The sequence below is a fragment of the Numida meleagris genome, chromosome 19 (assembly GCF_002078875.1).
Source record: "Numida meleagris isolate 19003 breed g44 Domestic line chromosome 19, NumMel1.0, whole genome shotgun sequence".
Classification (NCBI taxonomy): domain Eukaryota; kingdom Metazoa; phylum Chordata; class Aves; order Galliformes; family Numididae; genus Numida; species Numida meleagris.
Window position 1 is genome coordinate 8,885,546 of NC_034427.1, and position 22,585 is coordinate 8,908,130.

General features: G+C 43.0%; 2 protein-coding genes across 3 annotated transcripts in view; both read right to left on the bottom strand.

Annotated features, from left to right (window-relative positions):
• Positions 1 to 8,607, bottom strand: part of LOC110408020 (peroxidasin homolog) — a 43,092-nt gene extending 34,485 nt beyond the window's left edge. The window contains exon 1 of the mRNA XM_021416337.1: positions 7,379 to 8,607. Coding sequence (XP_021272012.1) covers positions 7,379 to 7,542 — 164 coding nt within the window. The 5' untranslated portion in view covers positions 7,543 to 8,607. The remainder of the gene's footprint in view (positions 1 to 7,378) is intronic.
• Positions 10,859 to 22,585, bottom strand: part of PCMTD2 (protein-L-isoaspartate (D-aspartate) O-methyltransferase domain containing 2) — a 12,099-nt gene continuing 372 nt past the window's right edge. For both annotated transcript variants that reach the window (XM_021416339.1, XM_021416340.1), the window contains exons 2-6: positions 20,005 to 20,337; positions 18,524 to 18,626; positions 16,632 to 16,803; positions 15,547 to 15,670; positions 10,859 to 14,175 (exon numbers count right to left, since the gene is read on the bottom strand). In XM_021416339.1, coding sequence (XP_021272014.1) covers positions 13,793 to 14,175; positions 15,547 to 15,670; positions 16,632 to 16,803; positions 18,524 to 18,626; positions 20,005 to 20,311 — 1,089 coding nt within the window. In that variant the 5' untranslated portion in view covers positions 20,312 to 20,337 and the 3' untranslated portion in view covers positions 10,859 to 13,792. The remainder of the gene's footprint in view (positions 14,176 to 15,546; positions 15,671 to 16,631; positions 16,804 to 18,523; positions 18,627 to 20,004; positions 20,338 to 22,585) is intronic.

Consider the following 22,585-nt stretch of genomic DNA (forward strand, 5'->3'; position numbering starts at 1 on the left):
TGATTGGGCGCCTTGCAAGGTCCAGCACTTTATAACAAATTGCAAAAGACTGACAAATGCTTTTTGCTGTTAGTTTCTACCCAAAGCACAAGTTATTTTTTTTTCTGCCTGAACTACCACATTTAGAGAACACAGAGCTATTTCTCTGCTTAAGACAGCCTTTTAAGGGCACTTATTTTAAGTGAATGAATGCGCTGAAATGCCATCGTGCTGTTGGTGAGCTACAGAGCATCTGAAATGACCCTTTAAAACAAGAATTCCACGCATTGCTAAAAGCTCAACAACGATCTTCACAACGGGCTTCAACCAGAATTGGGACCGTTATGAAATGAAGATTAGAAAGAAACACACTCACTGCAGGTAGCAGGAAACAAACCGAGGGAGCATCCAAAGGGGCTGAAAGACCCTCGGGCGAGCATTCAAGAGGAAGATGCACAGCAAGTAAGGCTGGCTTTAACTTAAGAGGTAACTTTTCTTAATTTAACATTTTGCAAAATAGGTTATTTCATGTTAAAAAAAATCCCACTGAGCTTTCTTACTTTGTAGGCAAAAGATGTGCAGTATTTTTGCCTAACTCAAATTAAATCGAAATATTAGATCTCCGTCTTGCTACCCCCTTTTATCACTGAACGGGATAGAACACATGACAGTGGGAGATGTCCCTTCTGTTGCCTTTTCCCCTGCTGTTGCCTTTTCCCCTTTCTGTAACTCTTCAGCGCTGAGCGAAGCAATGAGAGAACTGATGTAGAGAACGTCCTGCCCTTTCCCAAAAATTCCCTTTGGCTTATCTGCAGCGTTTTACCTCCAGACACTGCCTTCATCTGAAGCTCAACTGGTGAAAGAACACCATGTAGGGCTGCACCGGGAAATTCCTGGCTTGTGCAACAATGGAGACAACTCCCAGCAGAGTTGGGCCCTTCATACACAGAAACCCTTGTTTCTCCCTATTCCCAGGGTGCTCGCTTTGGGAGCTTCACATGTCTTTTAACAAACAAGCGTGCTTTTCACAGGGACCCACTGCACAGCTGCTCCGTGCCAGCCCATCCCAGCTGCTGGGTACGTGGGCAGCTGGGCTCCCTCACTCCCACTTGCATCCCTCCACTTTGGAATGTGCAAAACCTGAAGGGGGGAGGTGGAATTCCCTTCTGATTTAACAGTCCCTCATACTTTCAAGGCTGGGAGTCTGGGATCTGCTGCTAGAGGATCCCACATCCCTCACGCATCCATGGCCTGAGGTCAGCGCTGATCCCTCCGGACTGGCTCTACAGAACATCTCTCCAAGTCCTTGTGTTGAAGCACCACAGCTCTGCCAGGACACCAGGCTGGGCAATGTGGATAACCTCAGACTTGCAATTATTGACATAATTTACCTTTTCTGGCTCCAGGAGGCTCAGCCCCCCATCTCTGAGGCATATACAAGAATGAGAGAATTCGCGAGTAGATGGGAGATGCAGGTATCCACAGAATGACACCCGAATCTTTCTGATCCTCTCAGCTGTTATCATTGTGTTAACTAATTAACAGCCTATAAAGCAATCAACAGCTTTTACAACAAACTCCCATTTCTGCTTAATCTATTTAGGCTTTCAGCGAATCACTAGCTAACCAGATAATTAGCTACAAGAGGTATTTTACTGTAGTTCCGTGCAAATTTGTGTTTGCTTCATTGAAGTATCTTTCGTGTTCAAAACACTGTGCACAGCAATCACTGCTTAACCCAAAGTGGTTGTGGAAGTGGCAGCCACTCAACCACCACCAACGATGCAGAGCAAAGGTTGTCTTACAAAGACAGTTAAGACACTGAGGCTCCATCCAGTTTTTCCTGGAGCACTGAGAGCATGGAAGACATCCTAAGCATGATTTTAAGTCAAGTATCCTCCCTCATGAGAAGAGCCAGAACACTTGTCAGAAGGATGCTTGTTTATGTATTAACCACAGAGCATAGCAGTCAGCTCTGCAGGTTCCCCCATCCTGCCAAACAGCCCTGGCAGGAAGGGAGAACAGCCACGCTGTGATGGGAATGAAGCCTTCCAGACTCACTGTCATCAGCTCCCCAGCTCAGGAATGTCCCTCTCATACATGAGTCCCCAAATGGCTTTAATAAATGACAGCCTTCATCTCCAAATCCCTACAAGGAGAGCTGAGCAGCAGGGGAGAGGAGGAGACCATGGGGGAGCTCCAAGTTTCTGCTATTTTGGGGTCTACCAGTTTAAGACTCTGAGATTTTGAATGTTCAAGGAATGAAAACATGTGCAGCATGGAAACAGTGATAGAGAAGATACTGAGATCATGGATGAAACACAGAAGAGCAAGTAAATGCAGAGAGCCCCATGCTGCAGAACAGGCCGTACAGTGCTTAAGTATTAAAGTCAGAGCAGCGGGCGCACCAGATTTTAATTAAGAACTCACCACAGGCGTTCCTGAAACCACAGTTTGAAGTTTCAGCCCCCCCAAAATGGGTCAGATTTTTAAGGACTCCCTCTTTGCCAGCTGGGTCAAGAACCAGTCAGTAATCCAGCACTCAGCCTACCACGCTGCTCTGAGCGTATACAAGCTAGCGTGCACACGAGCAGTTCCAGGCAGTGGCTTTGGGCAGCTTCTGAAGGCAGTGACAGGGGTCTGCTGGTGTTCCAGCCCTGCTGGAACCGCTTCCCCTCCTACCACCCATCACCCCTCCAGCTCTCACCAGCACAGGAGGTGCAATGAGCACCTCCAATTCAAGTGCACGCATTGAAGTTGGAAGACTGCACGGCAAACCGCTGAGCTCACCAATCTCAGATAATTCGAGCTATTGTGTATTGACAGCTGGCATGGAGATTAAGGTCTGATCCTAATCAAACAAGCCAGATCTATTCTTGGATATTCATGTCAGCATGGAGAAGGAGTCACTTAACCTGATGCATGTTTCCTTTGCACCGTCTATTCAAAATATTGCCCACATCAAATAAAGACAGCTTGCCCTCTTCCTGAACTGTATTCTGACCCTGATCCAGAAGCAGTAAAAGAAAATTCCAGAGTGTGAAGACATACCTACCTTCTTCAGAAAGCAGTAGTTCCACACCAGCTAAAATGAAATGCTACAGCATTCTTCAATCCATCGTCTCTTGTAGCATCGGTACCAGCTTTTCAGCTCAAGAGCACAAACACTGAAGTCTCTACCCAGCATACAAAGACACTCCGTCACCAAAAAATACGGACTGCTCCCATTCAGTAGCACAGCCCAACCTGAGGAAGATGCATTCGAGTGCACAGGAATAAGTCCTGGGGCTGGGAAGAAGGATGTGGTGAAGCCAAGGGAGTCGGGGAAAGCACAAACACTCAGGTGAGAGCCAGATGATGGGCACGACTGCTCAGTGAGTTCTGAACACCTGAGGTAACTACAACCCTGAGAGTTCAGGTGGTTTCATCAAAAGATGCTGCGGTGCTTCTGGGAAGGAAGAAAACCTCGGAAGACCTTCCCTCCCCATGTTCCTTCCGATGAAGTGACAGCTATAAATAGGACATACAGAAGACTTAGGTCACCTCGGGAAGGTTTAATGGGGATTAAGTACTACAGCAGGAGTAATCAGAAAGAGATCACACCTGGAACACGCAGAATGTGTGGGTGTGCATTTAACGACCCTACATAACACCATCACACACAGAGGAAATGAGTAATCCCCTTCTTCATCCCAAAGACTGAAGGCTCACGACAGAGATCACAGAGGGAGCAGCATTTCCAAGAACTCGTTTCCTCAGTGAACCTTCCCCACACAAACGTGCATTGTCCTTTCTCACAGTTACGCTCCTTAGGACGCACCGAGTGCTGCACCCTGCCCCAGCACAGCCCTGCCTACTGCTGTGCAGGAGGAGGAGAAGAAACAAGCAGCCACCAACCACGCAGCACATACAGCCACGACAGGAAACAAAAGTCGTCAAGCTGGCCGTGCTCACAGTGCCCAATTAGCAACCAGGTCTGTGAACAACTGGGTCACCTCCGGCTCATGCCAGCAGTGCATTCAGATGGCAGATACTGCGCCGTCTTTGCTGGTGCCCTCAGCTATGTTTCTCTGGAAGTGCTCATTCATTATGTGCTATGCATAATGCAAAAAGGAGAATAACCCACGGATAATTGGATTGCAATCCATTAGCTGCCAGCCAGAGGGGAACTTCTTTCCATTGGTTTCTTCTCCTCGTGCCCGCACATTTCAAAGTTTATTGTTTTAAAAGTCACTCTGTAGAACAAACAGCTTTGAAGGTTAAAGACCTATTGAAATTTTCGGAGTGTATGTTTCACAGCTGTTCCCCTCTTTGGGCTGCTGGCTAAACAAACGGCGTGAATCCCAGCAGCAACCAGCAGATCACATCTGGAGAATCGTGTTCCAGTTGAACAAACAGCAGCTCCAATACGTTTGCAGTGAAACACCATGAATTTTTACAGCTTATCTGTACACGTGTAGCCATTCTTGCCATCCTAGTCTCCGCTCAGGATAGAACCAGCAGGCATCGTTACCAACGACAATTAGTCTGTTGCTAAAACCAGACAGCGGGCCAGGTCCTCGGCTGCACCCAGCTGGGACTCCGAAGGGAGGAGAGAAACGGTGACGGAAGAGGAGCCAGTAACAGCTCATCAATCCCAGAGCTGGGCCCATGCCAACCCCAGCACCACTCCGAGAGGGCCACGGGCTGCTCCGAGGGCCGCCAGCTGGCGAGCACCCCTGGGAGCCATCCACCAGCAGGGCTCGCCGAGGAACAGGGCGTGCTGGAGAGGAGACTTCCCCGCACCACGAGGAGAGCTGCGGAGAGGGTGGCACGGAGTCACGGAAGTCAGAAAGTCTCCAAGTCCGACTTCAAAGCAACCCTCATCTGGAAGCTGCAGCTGCTCTGCGAGGGAACAGAGCTGGAGCCTCTGATCGGGGTTTGAACCCACAGTCACAGCCCTGGTCCTATTCATACCAATGGGCAAACGTGGAAAATATCACGATCCCACATTTTTTACTCGGAATAGCTCCACCATCAGACTGTTCCTGCTGTACGCTCTGAGTGTTCAAACTGAGAACGAACAGCTCTCCTCCCAGCAGAAAAATTAACGTACCAAAAAGCTGGAGCAGTCAGGGGCTTGGCTAAGAAGCATTCTTTGATCCTTCACAATTAAAAAAGTTTAATTATTCAAATGCTATTTATAACAGATACAATGGGATGCTTGCTGGCAAATGCATTTACATACATTAAATCCTCAAGGCAGACAGAAAGTCGGTGTCTTTGCTTGCTGCACATCATACAAAGGCACACGATCTGCTAACAGCTCACATCACTCTCTATGGGGATCGCTAATTGTCAGTATGGGTTTTACTTATAATTATGCAGACAATTAAAAAGAGAATACACCAGATAAATCTTGCTCAGAAATACCAGCCCACAAAGACAGTCATCTCATTTTGAAATATTACTACTTTCACATCGCACACCAATACTGCTTAGCTAATGCTTAAAACCTCAGTTTCCCATTCAAAGCTGTGGTTAGCACATTAAACTAAATGAACCAGCCTTCCAAATGGTTAAGTACCATGGACCATTTACAAGCAGTGTGCATGCAAACTAGTTAGTAGACGAGACATGGCAGGGGAGAGAGAAGTATGGTGACCACATACATTGCACTGGAAAATCCATTCACCTGTCTAAGCTGAGTTTTACAAAAACCCAATGTCAGCTAAATTGCAAGCAGATACTACCAGGACTTTTACTAAAGCTGCAAGGATAAGCAGAGTCACATCTTACTCCTGCAGCACAGTAAGAATGAAGTGTGTTGTTGTCTGAGATCATTAAGAAATACATTGCTCCTGAACTGAAAAAAAGTTGGTGAGCGCACTTCATTTCTCTCCCTCTGCAGTCAAGGAATCTTCATAGGAAGCACACTCAGGCTATTCACTGCAACAGCAAATGCTCACTTCTTTGGAATAAAGAACGAAAATGAAGCTTTACTGAGCTTGGAAATAAGTTGCCAAAAAAAAAAAAACCCAACACACCCAAATTTTCCCTCAATAAGACACATGTTTAAACAAGAAGCAGCAAACTACTTTGCTAGAAACAGAGCAGAAACAGAGTTTGCATGTATTAAATATTTAAAGATGCAGAAATATCTGCAAGGGGAAAAAGTTTGGCAACAACTGAGAGTCAGAGTGCAAGTTACTGCAGAGCAGACAGCCACTACCCAAAAAGCATGCAGCAAACCATCGAGTAGATATTACCACACTGTACAATAACTGCAGCATCACCAGCCTCGAGAGAAAGCAAGTCCAGATTCTGTTCTGCCCCATGTCATGGTGAGTCCAAGGTAGCAGTTCTGGCAGCTGCAGCAAGTGCAGGCATTTTCCTGCATGCCACTACTGCCAGAACCATTCACCCAAGGAGATCTGGATGCAGCAATTGTAATGCCAGCATGCTGCCCCATCAGGCTGCCAGCAGGTAAACTGCATTAACAGTATTAGTGAAGTGTTTATAGGAGACATGCTGTTATGGACGTGCTGGCTGAGACCAGGTTTGGTTACGAGCACAGACAGGCTTCTCAACCCAACAGAGCTGGACAAGTTTCACAAATAGCAGCGATGGGAGGAAAGTGAGCATAAAGATCCATGTTTGACAAGTCCTTCCTGCTATTTACCAAAAAGAAAATGCCCTTCAAATTTTGTCACATGGCACTGCACCTTACAGGCACCTTTCAGCATAGAATTTACTACCACAGAACGACAGGAAAGTGCTCTCCTGGACCTGGCAGTAAGAGCTGTCTGGGAGTCTCCAAGTGTTACACGCCTCTTTCCTCCACCTTCTCCATCTGAATGGCCATAGCCAGCAGCTCCCGCTCCAAAAGGCACAGCCAACTCAACAGGCATATTTTATTTCTCAAGGAATTTGAGATGCCCCAATTGTTGCTTTCTTGATAAGCTTTACATCTGGTTTTCATAGCTGAGATAGAAACTAGAAAGCCAAAATTTAAGTGTCTAGGGAAAAAAGGGGGTTTTATTTATGAAAAATTAAGTTGATTTTTTTTTTTTTGTAGAGACAAAAGCCTAAAATGCACTATTTCCTCTCTCTCCTACACCTATATCTGAGATGTAAACTGTGTACCTTTCTATAAGCTCAGAGGTCACAAATGTTAAAACTGATTCCCCAAAACTGTCTGCCAGTGCTGACTGCCCCGTTAACAATTAACCGATGCCGTAAGAAGCAGTTTCTGTTTTATGTTCTGAAAGCACGAAACAGATTCAAGCGCAGACAATTCTGCAGCAAAGAGGAATAAATAAAGGACAAAAGGCATGCTCTTCAGCCTTGAAGGCTTTTTCTTTCTTCTTCCTAAACACCAAGCGGATAAGAAAGGCAGCAAAATGAAATCATTACTCACAGAATGCTCGTCTGAGGTGGGATGTCAGGGATGGTTTCCAACATCAGATGCATGCATCTTACTGTAGTCCTGAAGCACAGGCAGCGACTAGGACAGGAACAGGAGAAACGAGGCAGGAGGAGAAAGCACAAAAAGCCCAGAAGAGCTGAAGGTTTGATCAGCATGGTGTTTGCTGGAGTGTATTTTCCTCAATTCTGAGCTGCAGGGAGCTGACAAAAAAAAAAAAAAGTTTCCCAGCCCTGAGGTCCAGGAGGAGGGGACTCATCAGCATGTGTTTGCAATTAAATTAAGGCAGTTTGACAGTCCAACCGCCCACCCTCTCTGCCATTATGTACATCACCGCAGATGAGACCGTTCCCACCCCTCTTTAATTGCGGTGTTGAAATATTAAGTCCTATTTATTTATTTTTTTTTAATTTATTCTTGCCTTGTTTCTTATTTTGAACAGCAGGTTAACTCCTTAGGGATTTATCTAAAAGCACCCAGAATGCATCTTTATGGACAATGACCAAAAAGGCACTGGGATTCAGGCGGCCTGGAGTGCAGCTTTTCAATCAAAATTTTTGCTTTAGCACACAGTGCAAACTAAGGATGGCATCTTGTCTACCAGCCTCTGTCAAACGCAGCACACAGCACGACTTTGGGGGTAGTTATTGCATGTATGTAATAACAGCTGGTGAAATACATTTCCCACCACTTCTGGGAACTCTGAACACTACTGATAAGAGATTTTAAAAGGGGGGGCTGCTAACAAAGATAAATAACGTGGAAATAAAGACCAAACAAACCCTGACTGGATGCATTTTGTCATGTTGTGTGGATTAAAGTCTGATTCATTTCAAAGACCTTTCAGCCTAGACAGTTTCACACTACAAAGATGTAATTTAGAAAAATGCTGGGGCTTTGGAAAAACGAAGGGCAACTGAGGGGTGAAGAGAGAAAGAAACAACAGAACCAACCACATTTGAATTGCAGTAACTCCTGCAGAAAACACAGACCACAATTTGTTCATCTCTTTGGAGGATTAAAAATAAGATGCAAAAAAGGAAGACATTCCCAGTTTAATTTTATCACTCTTATTATAAAGATGCTTAGAATGAAAACAGCTCATCTTTAAGGTTACAGTTATTACTGCGTATGTTTTTACACATATTTTAGACAGACACAAGTGTGAAGCACTAAGGCTCGATGTGAAGCATCCCATCATTCCACATTGCCTGTGTGATCAACCCAAAGCTTCCCATGAACTCGCAGATCTGCTTGGTACTGTAAATTGCAGCACAGCTACCGTGGGAACACAGTACTCCCCAGGATGACATTGCAAGCTCCCCAGGTTGCTTTTCCCCTCCGATTCTTTGTCAGTTCAGCACTTGGAGTAAAAGTGGGGTTGGTTTTTTTTTTTCTTGTAGTTTTACGTGGTTATTTTTGCCAGCCTCCCCCTCTCAATGACCCCATAAATCAAGGTGTACAGAATACCTTCCAGAATACACTAAGATCATAATTCCCCTCCTCAATCAGAAACCTTCCAGGTATTTAGTCTCGTGTGTCAACAGAAACATTGGACAAACGACCATTACACAGCAGCTGATGTCTCATACCTAATCACTTAGGAATTCAAGCATCAGGCATGTCAAACTTGGTGAAAGCTGTTTTTTTTCTAGCCAGGAAAGAGGCATTATGCAGCAGGTTTTCTGCATCTAGCACTCAAGCAATCCATTGTTTGTTTGCATTTGCACCACGTAGGAAAGCAGGCAAGTGTGCTGAACATCTCCCCAGTTCCCCTGTGCACCCAACTCATGGTTTTGAGCACAGTGTCCTCTAGTGGCCACTCAACCTGCTCTCACCACCCTCCATGGCACATCTGGACAGAGCAGAGATACAATGCTTCTGCCTTCAGTTATGTGTCACAGCATAAGCCAACCACCTGCAAAAAAATAATTCCCTTCCAGGTTTATTTCTATTGCTAAGAGGAGAGCTGTGCTACTCATCAGTCATGCTTCTATACACAGTACGCACTCTTTGCTCGGGCTGTTATGCAGTTGGTGGCAGCTTCTGGAAGGATTGATGAGTATTTTTTTATTCTGTGAGATTTGGCTAATTAGTAAAGGCAGCAGGTTTAACAATGGCCACATGAACACAGTGGAGATGGGAATAACTGGAGTGCAAAAATGCAAGTTCTGCAACCCTAGATCTACTTAGAAGCAGATCTTTGCTTGAAGCTGAGGGATACCATTCCTGCTTTGCTTATCTCCCCTCCATGACAAATGAGATGTCTGTGAGATGCTATGAAGCATACCAATCACCGTTCCCTTACGCATCCATTAGTTCATTTTATTTCGCATTAACATGACAGATTGTTTAAAAAGGATCGTGCAACTCTGAACAAGAACCAGAAGTTAACTCCTAAGTGACAGGAATGAACGTTATTGCTTGTGCCCCTTGCTCAAGTATTTCTAGCCTGTGCCAGAAAGACTTTTTCCACACTAATACAGCAGAAGTTTGGGGTTGTTTTGTTTTTAAACACCCCTGTGTTGTTTTCATCTACCACTTCTGTCCCAGCAGAAAGATTTCAGAGTACATCTCCTGAAGATTTCATCACTTCCCAGGGAACTGAGATGTCTATTTTACTATTAAGTGAACATAAACATTACCTGGAACATAAACATTACCTGTCTTGACAAATTTCATCTACCTGATACCATTGATATGACACATCCATAGCTTTCCAAAGCAGGAAGGGATTTTTTTTTCCTAGCAAGCATCACATGAAGGAAAGCATTAACACTGTACTGTTCTCATTTTATAGCTTGTAAAAGGACATTATCATACACGCAGACACCAGGAAGAAACAGTCTACAAATAACTATCATGTGGAATAAAGGTCAATAGATACACTTGATTAGTAACAGCTGGATTTACTATTATGAACAGTTTCCTATTACAGCTGAAGCCAAAGTATTATTCCCAACACTAGTGAAAAGGAAGCCTTGAAACAAGCTCCTAAAATCAGCTTTAATTAAGAACTAAAACACAGCATAGGAGGCAAGAGAGCAGTTGTAAAAGCGGTGGTAGTTGAGAATGCATTAAACAAGCTCCTGTCACATCTGGTTTAGAGATCATGTCTCAAAACAGAGAAACAGATTAAGTGAGCCCCTGATACCTCTGCTCTCTACAAACCTATCAGCCAGGTAAGTGAACTCACTCATTAAATATTCCATTAAAATCTAGACCAGTGCTGTGTATGCTAATTCCAAAATACACCTTGCACAACTCCATTAGATAAAGGTTTGGAAATCATCATCTGGGCAGGTTTCTTTTGATGATATTCTGAGGAGGTCATCTAAAAATGATGCACCTGCACCACAGCATCAAGCACTTTTTTTTTTCCCCCTAGTGTTTAGTGTCATAACCTTCAATTATGGAAATCAGCACTTATCTACAAAGTATTCTAACCACAACACGATGCAAAGCCACGTTAAGAAGGCTCAAAAGTCTTTACTGGATTTATTGATACAGAAACACTCATTAAAGAAAGTTTTAACGCTTTCCCATGCCCCAGGCCAATCCAACCCATTCCTACACACAGAGTTTTCAGCTTACACACTGGTGATTAAAGCAGCTAGAAAGTCCATTTCTTTTTTGCAAGTTTACTGCGCTGTCTAAACCTAAAAGGAGTCACACACAAATAAAGCGAAGACTAAGAAAGAAATAGTTAATGCAGGTAGAATTCCCAAACAGCTTACAGACTACACAAAACAAGAAGCAGTGATGCTATAATTACTAAGAACGCATACAAAAGCTGCAGGGCAAGTGCTTGTGCACAGGGAAAACTCATTTTACAGTTCCCCTTCCTTTACATGCTATAAGCAATACTATTTCACAATTATAGTACACAGAAAACTTCTACTATGAGTTTGTTTGGATCTGTAGGGGTGTGGTTTTTTGGCAAGGGGACAACCCAGAACACACATTTTCCGTATATATATTTATTTCCTCAACCTTACCCAGGAAAAACAGAATACTGCAAAAATCTAGCAGACGTAATACAAAGGCAAATCTGGTGAAAATCTGATATCTTTGACAATTGGGAAATGGGGTACGGTTAAGAAAACAACACAAAGCTAAACAGAAGATGTTCTCCCTCAACTGGCCAATTTTAACAGCATCTCAGCAAGGCTCATTAGCATGACCTGAACTTCAGATGCCACTTTTAAAAGTAACATCTTTATGACATCCAGGAAAGCTTCTGCAATTAATAAACTGAAGGATGACCTGCCAGCCAGAAGTAAAATGCACCCAGTATATGCAGAGGCATGGAAGTTGTGCCACTACACAGAAAGGTGCATAGCTGGTATGACAGTTCTTCAGAAGAAACAGCTAACAAATACAGAGATGACAGCCTCTGGGGGAAGTGCAAGAAAAACTTCATACAGATTCTATTATGCCCCCATTTATCATCACACTCAGAATTTTCATCTGCAGAACGAAATTCCTTGTGGTTGCCAGATGTACAAGATGGGTGCTTGAAGTTTACAGGAAGCCATCAGCTCAGTGGCCACAGAACTGCCCCGCTCAAAATAAATCAAGAAAACCAAAAGGAGCGAGATAGCTTGGGGGCACTACAGGCAAAACACAGCCTACAACTGCTTCATACCATGTGGCCACCAGCCACACCACACTTTCCAGATAACAATCTCAAAGACAAAAGAAAGCCTATTAAACAAGGAAGAATTCCCCAGCTCAGGCTGAGATGTACAAGAGAAATCTGTGTATTTTTCAAGCGGCGTAGAACTCTGAAACTCTACTTACCATTAAGTTGTGCAACTCAATACCACTAAATGAATATCCAGCTTTTTTTTTTTTGGCAAGAGAGTCTTATTCATTCCTCCCCAGGAACTGAGGAGACAGCTTAAAATAGATATCAAACTGACACCAACATAAGTGCTTCTGATGGGGTAACATCTTTCTTATCTTCACTATTTACTAAGGGTTTTTTTTTTTGCCGTCATTCTTTTTGTTTTTACCCTCAGCTATAGGAGTACTACACATCAGTAAAAGCTCAAGGGTTTCCTTCCAGACTATGCTGGTCTATGTAGATTTTTCAAACAGACTGAAGCAAATCAACTGCTCCTTCCACACACGGTATCTCCTCCCATCAGCGTCACAGGAAAACTTAGGACTAAAAATTAAAAGTTCACATCCATAAAACTGCACTGCTCTTCCATCTCTCGATGCAAGTCTGTTAAAGCATCTATTTCTTTGTTGCAGCGATACGATAAACTACCAAGACAACCTCACTCCACTTACTGTAAGTGGACTACGTGTACACGAGCTGCATTCCAGCCAGCCTGCTATGACAAGGGTGCACACGGGAACACCTCAGTAAGAACTGCATCAGTTTAGCGTTCCAGAGTTTCCACATATCCTCCACAGAACTGTTTGGCTCTTTTCCCAGGATATAAATCACTCTGTCCAGGATAGAGCTCTGCACTCCACTCCAGCCTAGCAGATTTTGCTTCTCACACAACTGCCAAACCTGCAGATTCTGCTTTCACAGCAGGTATTCACCAACTCTGCTGCCCATCTCATCCCTACCCTCTTCCCCATTCAGGATTACTCTGTAAACATTCCTGGAGACAACAGTCACAACCTTGAACACTTGAGCATCCTGCCAAAGCTCATCAGCTTCACTACTCCTCACCTGACTCCACTGCTTTAAAATAAAAAAAAAACTTCACATATAATACACTAAAACAGGTGTTTCCCACCAAGAAAACCAATATTCTGTAAAACATTTCTACTTTTCACTGAAAATCAGTATGTAGTTCAAAAGCAAAGCTGAATCCAACCAAAGGGGAGCTGATGCCTTCCTTCTGCATTCAAAATCTGGACGTCTCAAGAGTAACACTAAAACTTCTTTTCTGTAAAAGTTGTGCTTTTTCACATTTCTGGAAGAAAAAGATTTGCCAGGTCAGCTTTTACTAATAATCTTCATCCTCCATTGAACGCACACCATGGTAAACACATGGCAGGTAGAGTGGGAGAGAGCACAGACAGCAAAGGTCTTTGGGGAACTGCTTAAGAATCTAAGAACATTTAAAAACTGCAATTCAGTAGAGCAGCCATCTCTGTGCAGTTAGTTTCAGGGAATTAAATCCTCCTTTCTGTAAGCAGTCAAGCATTTCACCAACTTGCTACCTAAGGAATCCCTGCTGTAGAATAAAACTATAGCACACAACCAAGAAGAAAGAGGAAACTTAAAAAAAGCTATAATGTTTAAGTATACAGCAGCCACATTCCCCAATCAGCCTACTGCCTTGGGTGGTCATATTAGCAGGCAAGCAAGTGGTATACATTTGTCAAGCCCTAAGTAGTATTTTATTTTCTGCCTACTTCCCATATTCTAGAAGGAAATTACTTTTCCCTGTAATAAAGCAGGTAATATTTCAAGGGATCAGGCAAAGGCAGACTCAAGACCTTTTCTCTCAAAAAGTTTACAGGGGGATCTGGCTTTAGTTCAGATGGTTTAGTTTCTTCCTCTTCTCGTCTCTCATCCTCAGTCTCCTCACAGTTGTTGTTATCATCTGATGGGTTGGAGATCCGACTAGCGAAGACCTCTTTGTCCAAGAAAACAATAGTTTCCATGCGACGGCGACGCACACGTCTTCGTTTAAATCTAGGGGGGTTCTTCAGGCCATTTCCATTTTTGCTCATGGTTTCTTGATGTATAATTTTTTTAATGGTTCCTCGGATGGCTATGCGAGCCAGATCCTGGAGGCTGCGAACTGCCACGGGGGCTAAAACAAAATGAAAATCATGAACAGATATGGAGAAACTCTCCTCAAGAGCACTCCCAGGAAAAGCTGCATTTGCTCAAATTAAATCAGGCCACTTGAATTCCCTGCTGCGATTACAAAAACAGCTCTATTCAATTCCTGTCAGCTCCGGTAAACTGTACTGTAACTTTCCAAACAAAATTTAATTATGTATTTCTCTCATTAACTGGAGAGAAAGAACGGGATGAAAGAAGAGTTTCGTATTTTGATGTCAAGTCCTCACAATTATTTTAACATACACATCTTACAGATTATAAGAATGTAGACTTAGCTACTGATACTGTGACTATTTAATAACCCAGATATTTTCCTGTTGCAGACATCTAGACCTGAAGTCTATTCAATTCTTCCACAAGTGATTTGCCTATTGTGAATTTATTTCAGCTTTGCCAAGTTCTTCATTTGTAAAACATGAGCACTATTTATGTTCATCAAAAACCGTTTCAGACTTAGCGGGTGAAGACTGGCTGGAAACCACTTGGTAAAAGTAATTTTAGAAACATACAATAACTTATTGTGTTTAAAAAACCCTCCCACATTAATGGCTTGGAAGACTTCATTCTTCTACGCTTATGTGTTGCTAGTATGTAAATTCACAACAACTCATATAGCATCAATGCAGGCCTGCCTACAAAGGCATCATAGAAAGCATGCTAAATGCAGACTAAGGGGACTTTATGGTACTGTACAGACTGCTTACTGAGCTGCATTTTGTCACACAAAGACACCTTTCCAGAATAAGAACAAAGCCTGACTAATCTCTTTATGAGTATCTTTGTCTTTGCGTGTTCTTAAGAGGCCACTTTATACCAAAGTCTTAATCTGAAGATTGGGGCCACGGCATACAACTGCACTTCAAACAGCTAACCAAAAAGCGTACAATTTAGATCCCTCAAGTGTTCTAGGCTGAGGGTAATTCTGACTTGCTTTGGGTAGGCTAACATTTGTTCACAGGTATCATTTGTGTGCTCTCCATCACCACAGCACAGTGCCCCAGAACTGTGGAAGTAGGTGATTTGGGATTGAAACTGATGTCTGAACAGGCAAAAATAACAAGCAAACATTCCATAACACTTGGGTATGAATTTCTTAACAGAACATTTATATTTAGAATTTATTCTACGCAATTCTGAGTCTACCTGCTGCTAGGACCAAAGACAGACTGGGTTCCAACACGGGAGTCCTAAATGGACAACTGTTCCAAGAAGGAAACCAGCTGGAGTAATTTTTATGGAAAGATGCTTAGCAATGTCACAACTAAGGAAGCAAGGTACATCTTGCAAGCAAACAGCAGATGAAATCCCCCCCCCAACCAAGAATGTTTGTACTCACGCAAGTGAACAAGCCTTGATTTTCCTGAATCTGCGTGGTTGGGCTGAATCAAAGGAGCAAAGGAAACAGCAAGAATCTTCTTGGTTTCCCAGGCAGAAGGACCAGTACGAGTTATCTTAGTTAACTAAATCAAAACAAGGAGATCATTGTCCTTTGTGTGAAATACAGTAAGATTTCTAAACAGAAAGTGAACAAGCAACTCCTCTGCCTCTACCAGTGGCTACAGTACTAGAAACCACAACAGTAAAAAGTGAAGTAATAATAGGAAACACTCTCTTTCCTCCAGAAAATTCAGACCTCCTGATGCAATTAGCCCCAAGTAGCTTTGCCCGTTGCAATAGAATATGTGCACTGGCAGTTTGGGTCACCCTACTTTCCAGATCTTCCCCAGTTCTGAATCAGAACAGCCATGTCCAACCAGTGAGAAAAAGCATCAGCCCCTGATGAACATCCACTCTTGAAGGAAATCCGCAACTCACTGGATTTCTTTTACAGCTTAAATCATCCACAAATGCATCTTAATGAGAAGCAGCTCTGCACTGTTAATCCCAGCTACCTTGCAAGAAGTAGAACATCAGACACCCACACCTAGGCCATTCAAGTTTATTAAATAACCCAACTTTACACCAAAATCAATTATCTGAATTACCATCTTGAGTTTGCAGACAGAGCAGTTACCCACTTTTTACTAAAAACCACTGACACTTGTGAACAGGGACAACTTACAAGCTCTTTCATAAGCCAGTTAGAGTATAAAACCTTCTAAAAGCAATGCTGTGCTTTGTCACAAGCACAGTGCTAGATTATATAACTTGAACAAAGCCTTCTTACACTTTCCTGCAGCACAGAACTAAAGTTGCAATTAACAACAAAAGATCAGCACAAGCTAGGAACATTATGGTAGAATTTAAACGTTACAAAGTGGGCAGAGTATCACTTCCACTCTGAATGAAAACCAGAGCACCCTACGCTTCCTCCAATTTGCCCAATCACTGTTGAAAGAAGTGCGAACTAAAGGAAGAGTTATTGACTAAGCTGAGATCAGAGTTAAAAATAACTGAAAAATAGGTAGAAAGGTACTCAACCTTCTCTTCGAGGGGCATGACAAGAATTCCCCCAACTTTCAAGAGGTTCTTCATGTAGTCTTCATGCTCCTTCTGAACCCCAGCACCACAGTAAACACGGTCATACTGAGTGCAGTCCGGGGAAATCTCTAAACAGTTTCCAGTGACGAAAGATGGCTCACAAAATTCAAATCTAAAAAAAAAGAAATAAAAAAATCAAGAAAATGGACATCACACAAGAATATTACAGTTTATCTAATGAATTACTTTTGTGGTTCTGAAAGAACGAGGACAATGAAAAATGCTTGGGAAGTATTTTGTGGCGTTTCCCCTCCCAAGCCCATGTACTCTAGAGATGATCAAAACAGACCACAGCTGAAGTTACAAAACCAACAAGGTGAAAATTCTCAGATGAACATTTCTGAAGGGTATCAGTGCATCATTTCATACCTGATTCGCATAAAAATAGGTAGTCCTGAAGTTTTAAAGTTACCTACAGCTCATTTAGTTACAACATCTGAATGCAAGCATTAGACCTGTAGTTCTAAATGTAGAGCCCTGAGGATTACTGCACCAGGTTCTTCAACATTTTCAGAAGCTTTTCAATGTTCTTCAGATGTTCTGGGGAAGTCTGATGCTTCAGAAGCGAGTGCAGAAGACAATGGGAGTTTTGCCATTCACTTCAGAAGAGCCACGATTTCATTCTTCATGAAATACAATTTTTGTCGGTCACATTTTTTATTTAGTTTGGAATCAAATTGAGTAATTTTACAGTGCTTCTGTTTTTCTTATACGCTCCAAAATGACATAAGATGTAAGGCCTATATTTTAGAGCTGATACAACGTATTCGTTCTTCCACTGGCACCTCAGTATAGTACCTACTAACTCCTAAACAATTCCTTGAGGTTTTGGAGTACTGCTGGACTCCACAGTAACTGGCTAACAGTCCTACACATGGTGTTCTAACAGTCTAACAACCCAGCAGCCATTTCTCTCAGCAATGACAGCCTTCTCGTCACGGTGATTTCTGAATTCAGCTGACTTTTGCTTTATAGCTATCTGCCCAGTGAGAGAAGAAAAGCCCTTCCTAGAACACCTGTCCAAACAATAGCAGCGCGACTCTGGGAAGCAGGGAGTCATCTGTGTGCAAGCACCTTCCAGGCAGAAAAATTTCAGTCCGCTGCCAACATCAAGAAAAGATGGCTCTTAGCAGCAGCTTTCCAGTACTGCAGCAACAGCACAAAACTGCGTGCTTTAAATTCCATCACTGAAGAGTTTAATTTTCTTCCTCCCACAACCGGATGACTTTCAGGTAGCCAGAGATGCTTTCCTTTCATGTTTGAAAAAACTGTGAGACAGATCCAAAAAATGAGACAGCTACAACTTTCACTGCTGAGGTTGCTTTTGGCAATGGTTATCCTGCTAGAAAGTTATTAATTTTGACAGCAGAAGAATAGATGTTGTAAGGGAGAACATAAATCAACTCCTGAGCAGCTTTACTACTAACTTAATCACTATAAAAATACTTTCTTGTTTTAAGATACCATTTTTCTTCTTCTGAGACTAAACATACTAGGTCACTACCAAAATCAGTTCGTTTTCTTCTGATAACTCACAGATCAGAAGCATAATTATTACTGTCACTTGCAGTTTCCAAGTTGTTATTTGTAATTGCTTTGTAAAATATGTAACCGCTTTCAGCTTCTTACCAGCTCTGTAACATCAGGACTGCTGTCAGGAACACTACAACAATTCCTAAAACTCCCCCACAACACATATGAGCTTAGAAGGTCACACACTGCAGCTCAGCAAGCCTAAGGAGCCAGAATCCCCAGATTACCCTGAATCCAGAGCTACCACAACTAAAGCCAAGCACATACAATGGAACCAAATGGACATTCCAAACTCTTACTTGTCAAAGCTGTCACTTGTTTTGATGAAGAAGTCCAATTTCTGCTTTGCGTATTCAATCACATCAGAATGAAGCTCCACACCGTGGTTAACACCAAAAGGACCTGCAAATTTTAAAAAGAACAGGCAACAGGTAATGCTAACAGGTAACACCACAAAATCCAGCAGAACTGCCCACAGTTTTGGTTACTCCCATATCAGATTGGCTGCCACTCGAGTAGGAATCAGTGCTTGCGTAGAGTCAGGTCTCTAACACAAGGGGAAGCACAACCCTACACTCACAATTTCTGGCAGTAAATCTATTTTGAATTTTCAGTCTTAACTACGCAAGGAAGTCCACTGTAGGAAGGAAACACAGCCAGTGAAGAAATACTGTTGCTCTAAAGCTGATCACATGGGGAAAACTCTAAGGTGTAGAACAACAGAGTGCATATTTTAATAAATCCCTCTGAAATCTTTATTTTATACCCCCTTTCCAATATGCTCAAAGTTCCCTCATCAAAGAAATTAAGAACAAAGACCATACGTTGTACCTCAATTAACAACAACAATAAATTAGAAAAAAATAGATGCTATTTAGCAGTCGTGCTTTTTATTCATAAGTGATTGATAACTTTTCTAGGAGGAAGACTTAAACAACTCCTAGAGTAACATACTGGTATCCAAAGTAATCTCATCAAACCTAGCAGAAAGTAATAAATGTGATTCCATAAAAGGCCCTGAGACGCAGGAGTGGGGCTCTATCCTGACAAGAAACATTCCAGCAGCTTAAATTCCTGACACCCCCAGAAGAGGACAGTACATACCCCAAAGCTATTTATCCATCCCGGCAGCCAGAAGCAGCACAAACACTGACTTCAGAAATACTTAAGGGAGAACTGCTATTATACAACTGTACTTTGATGCTTTGCACCTACTGCAGATGCACTCACAAAGCCATTTCTGATGCATTAATTATGCTTCCACAGACTCTATTCCTCCTCCATACACTGATTAGAACCAAAAGTCGATGTCAGACACATTATAGTCTAGACAGGACAGCATAAAAAAAAAAACAAACAAGGCACTGAGCAGCTATAGTCAGAGTTTTCTCTGGGCATGCTCAAACCTAGTTTAAACAACACAGCATTCCTGCTCCTGAAATCTTGAGTTGGGCTCTTGCTTAAGCAGCAACAAAGCAAAGTTTGTGCCCAGTCCTGCAGGAATCCACGAGAGCCACCTGTGTAACTGCATTGTTGCCTGCTCCAACTTGCCACAGAAATCTGGACACCATCCAGTTCCAGAAAGAAGGCTGCATGAAATCCTGATAGACTGGCCAGCTGAATCAATGCATTCTTTACTTTCTAGATATCATTTCGTTTCATTACTTGAGGGATGCTTCTTTCCTAACTTCTAGGCTTTCTTTAAAAAAAAAAAGAAACAAAACAAAAATCACAACAAAAACCTAATGAAAATAGTTAGCACGATTGAAAGGTTATTTACCCAAGATGAGTCCAACCATAGAACTCAGATAGCCAGTGCCACTGCCAAGATTCAAAAATGACAGCCCTGGCTGCAGATCCAAAGCTTCCATCACCTCAGAGTAAATGCAGGGTGCTGAAAGATGAATATTTCCATGCTTCCATGCCAAGTCCTTGTAGGCATTGTCTTTGAACTCTTCTAAGTAGTAGTCTGCTCGATCGATGGCACGGAATGCCTGCTCTACCAGCTCTGTCCGGATATATTGTGCCTCCTTCAGGTTATCAATTAACTCGTCGTTGTCTTCTCCTGCACTAACTGCACCTCCCATCTTCAACCTTCGTGTAAGCACTAAAACTGAAGAAGAAGAAAGAGAAGGTGAGGTACAGAGAATGCATCTGAGCTAAGTAATGCTGCTGCATATTCTTTGTGAGAAACCTGTACGTACCCGAAGGTCAACCACCCCAGCCAAACAAACCATGAAGATAATAGAACAGATCCAGCATCTAGCACCTGACACCAGTAGGTCAAATTAAAACAGACAACTTAGATGTTTGTCTTTAAACAATACTGACATATTACCAACGCGTCAGCTGTTTCACCAAACCCTTTTACATAGGGGATTACTCTAGCTGTTATGCTCATAGGTCATTCCTCATTGCAAATCTGAGCAATAACTTAAGTCTGGCCTGCCTGTCAGAATTCTTGCCACATGTAGACTATTTCTAACGTATCAAGAGGAAACTAAGAGACAGGCTGAAGAAACCAGAAAACCTCAAGTTACATGATTAAAGAAAACATCAGGACTGGGGATTTGCAAAGGTTACAAGCTCTGGCCTAAGTATAGGTACAGCTTGCCTTCCTGAGCCAATACACTTTCACACAGCTCATCTTCAGAGCTCACACTGCCATCGTCGGTGACAGACCACGACGCAGACTGCAACTGCAGAGAGAATTTTCACTGAAGCCAATGGAATTTCTCTAGGTCCTCCCAAGTCTTAACTGAGCTAACCTCCAGTTTGAGAACACTTCAGTGACACAGATTTAAGAACTACAAACACTTCTGATTTCACTATGATCACCGGCAACAAACCCAGACCCCCAGGTGCGGGTGAAAGAGAAGTGAGCTGTCTCCTTGACTATGCAAGAGACTGTGTGTGACCACATGCTTCATGCAGTGAAATATCTGTAGGCTTCAAAGAGGAAAACACAGGAGGAGAAGAACACAGAACTGACTGCTCCAAATTATTCTAGCCTTCTTTCCCCCAGCCCCCCACCTTAAAAAAGTGGAAAAAAAGCAGCCCTTCTCAGAAAACACAAGTTCTGTTTTAGAATGCATTTATTTACAATGCCTTTCTCTGCTCACAATAACGACTACAGAAGCAGCAGCTTTAGAATTCATTCCTGGGATCAGAAGATCGGCCTACAGCTAAATTGTTGGGGTTTGTTACATTCAGCAAAGTGAAAATTACACACTTTCAGTTTCAGAGGAAACAAAAAACCTGCAAGAGCCCAAGAACGTTTCACGGTTATCCAAATAACATACCATCCCAATTACCCACAGAGAGACGGAAAATAAGACATACTTAAGCAGGGAATTCAAGACAGTTTTTAATACATTCTTTCAATACAGTCTCAAACACACCAACCCCATTTCAGATCATTAGTACAACAAAGAAAAAAAGAAAGGAAAGTAGTGGCTTTTTCTATAGTAACTCCTTCAGTTTCTCTACACAAAAAACTACCGGGCTGTATCAATTTCACAGCAAATTTAAGACTTAGGTGAATCCATCAGCCAATGTGACTCTTTTTGCACACACACTGACTCACAGCAGCCACACTTGGGGGGGTTGGGTCTGTCTGCAAGCAGCACACTTTCTATAACACTCAGCACTGAAATACTCCTTCCTGAAGGCATTAATTCCCCTAACTGTTCTTTTGTTGTTTAATACATTAAGCACTTGCACTTGTTTCTCTATTTCACGTAGGCCCTTTTTGTTATTAAAATCCGCATTTCCAGATTTAAAGCGTAAACACAAAGCCTTCAGCAGCGCTGCACTTCGGCTCCCAAACAAATCCTTCCCAGTGGATGCAATCCGCACTGGGACAACTGGTCTGACCTGGTTTCAGCGCAGCTCCCCGAGCAACAACTGCTCCCACCCGCTCTGCACTTTGCCATCATCCCAGGGGACACCCAGCTCCTAACAGGGGTCACCCAAATACTACTCGGACCGAACACCGACAGGCTTCCAACAGAACGCGTTTTTATTGCAAAACGTGGTTAATCTAAATAACACTTTGGGTTATTCCGTAGCTGCATTCAACCTGTTTTTTTTGTTGTTGGTGGTGGTGGTGGTTTTTTTGCCTTTCCCCACTTGGAAGGGGGAACACAGAGCAGGGCCCGGCCTTACTTTTAACAAACCTTTAGACCACGGCTCCCCGCACCCCCCGCTGCACAGCTTGGTAAGCAAAGCGCTCTGAGCAGGCACGAAGCTCGCGTGCACGAATCACGAGCAGATCACCACACAGGCATCGCACCCAGCAGCCCTCCGGCCCCAGAACACCGCTCCAACCGCACGCTGCCATCTCCCCCCCTCACAACCAA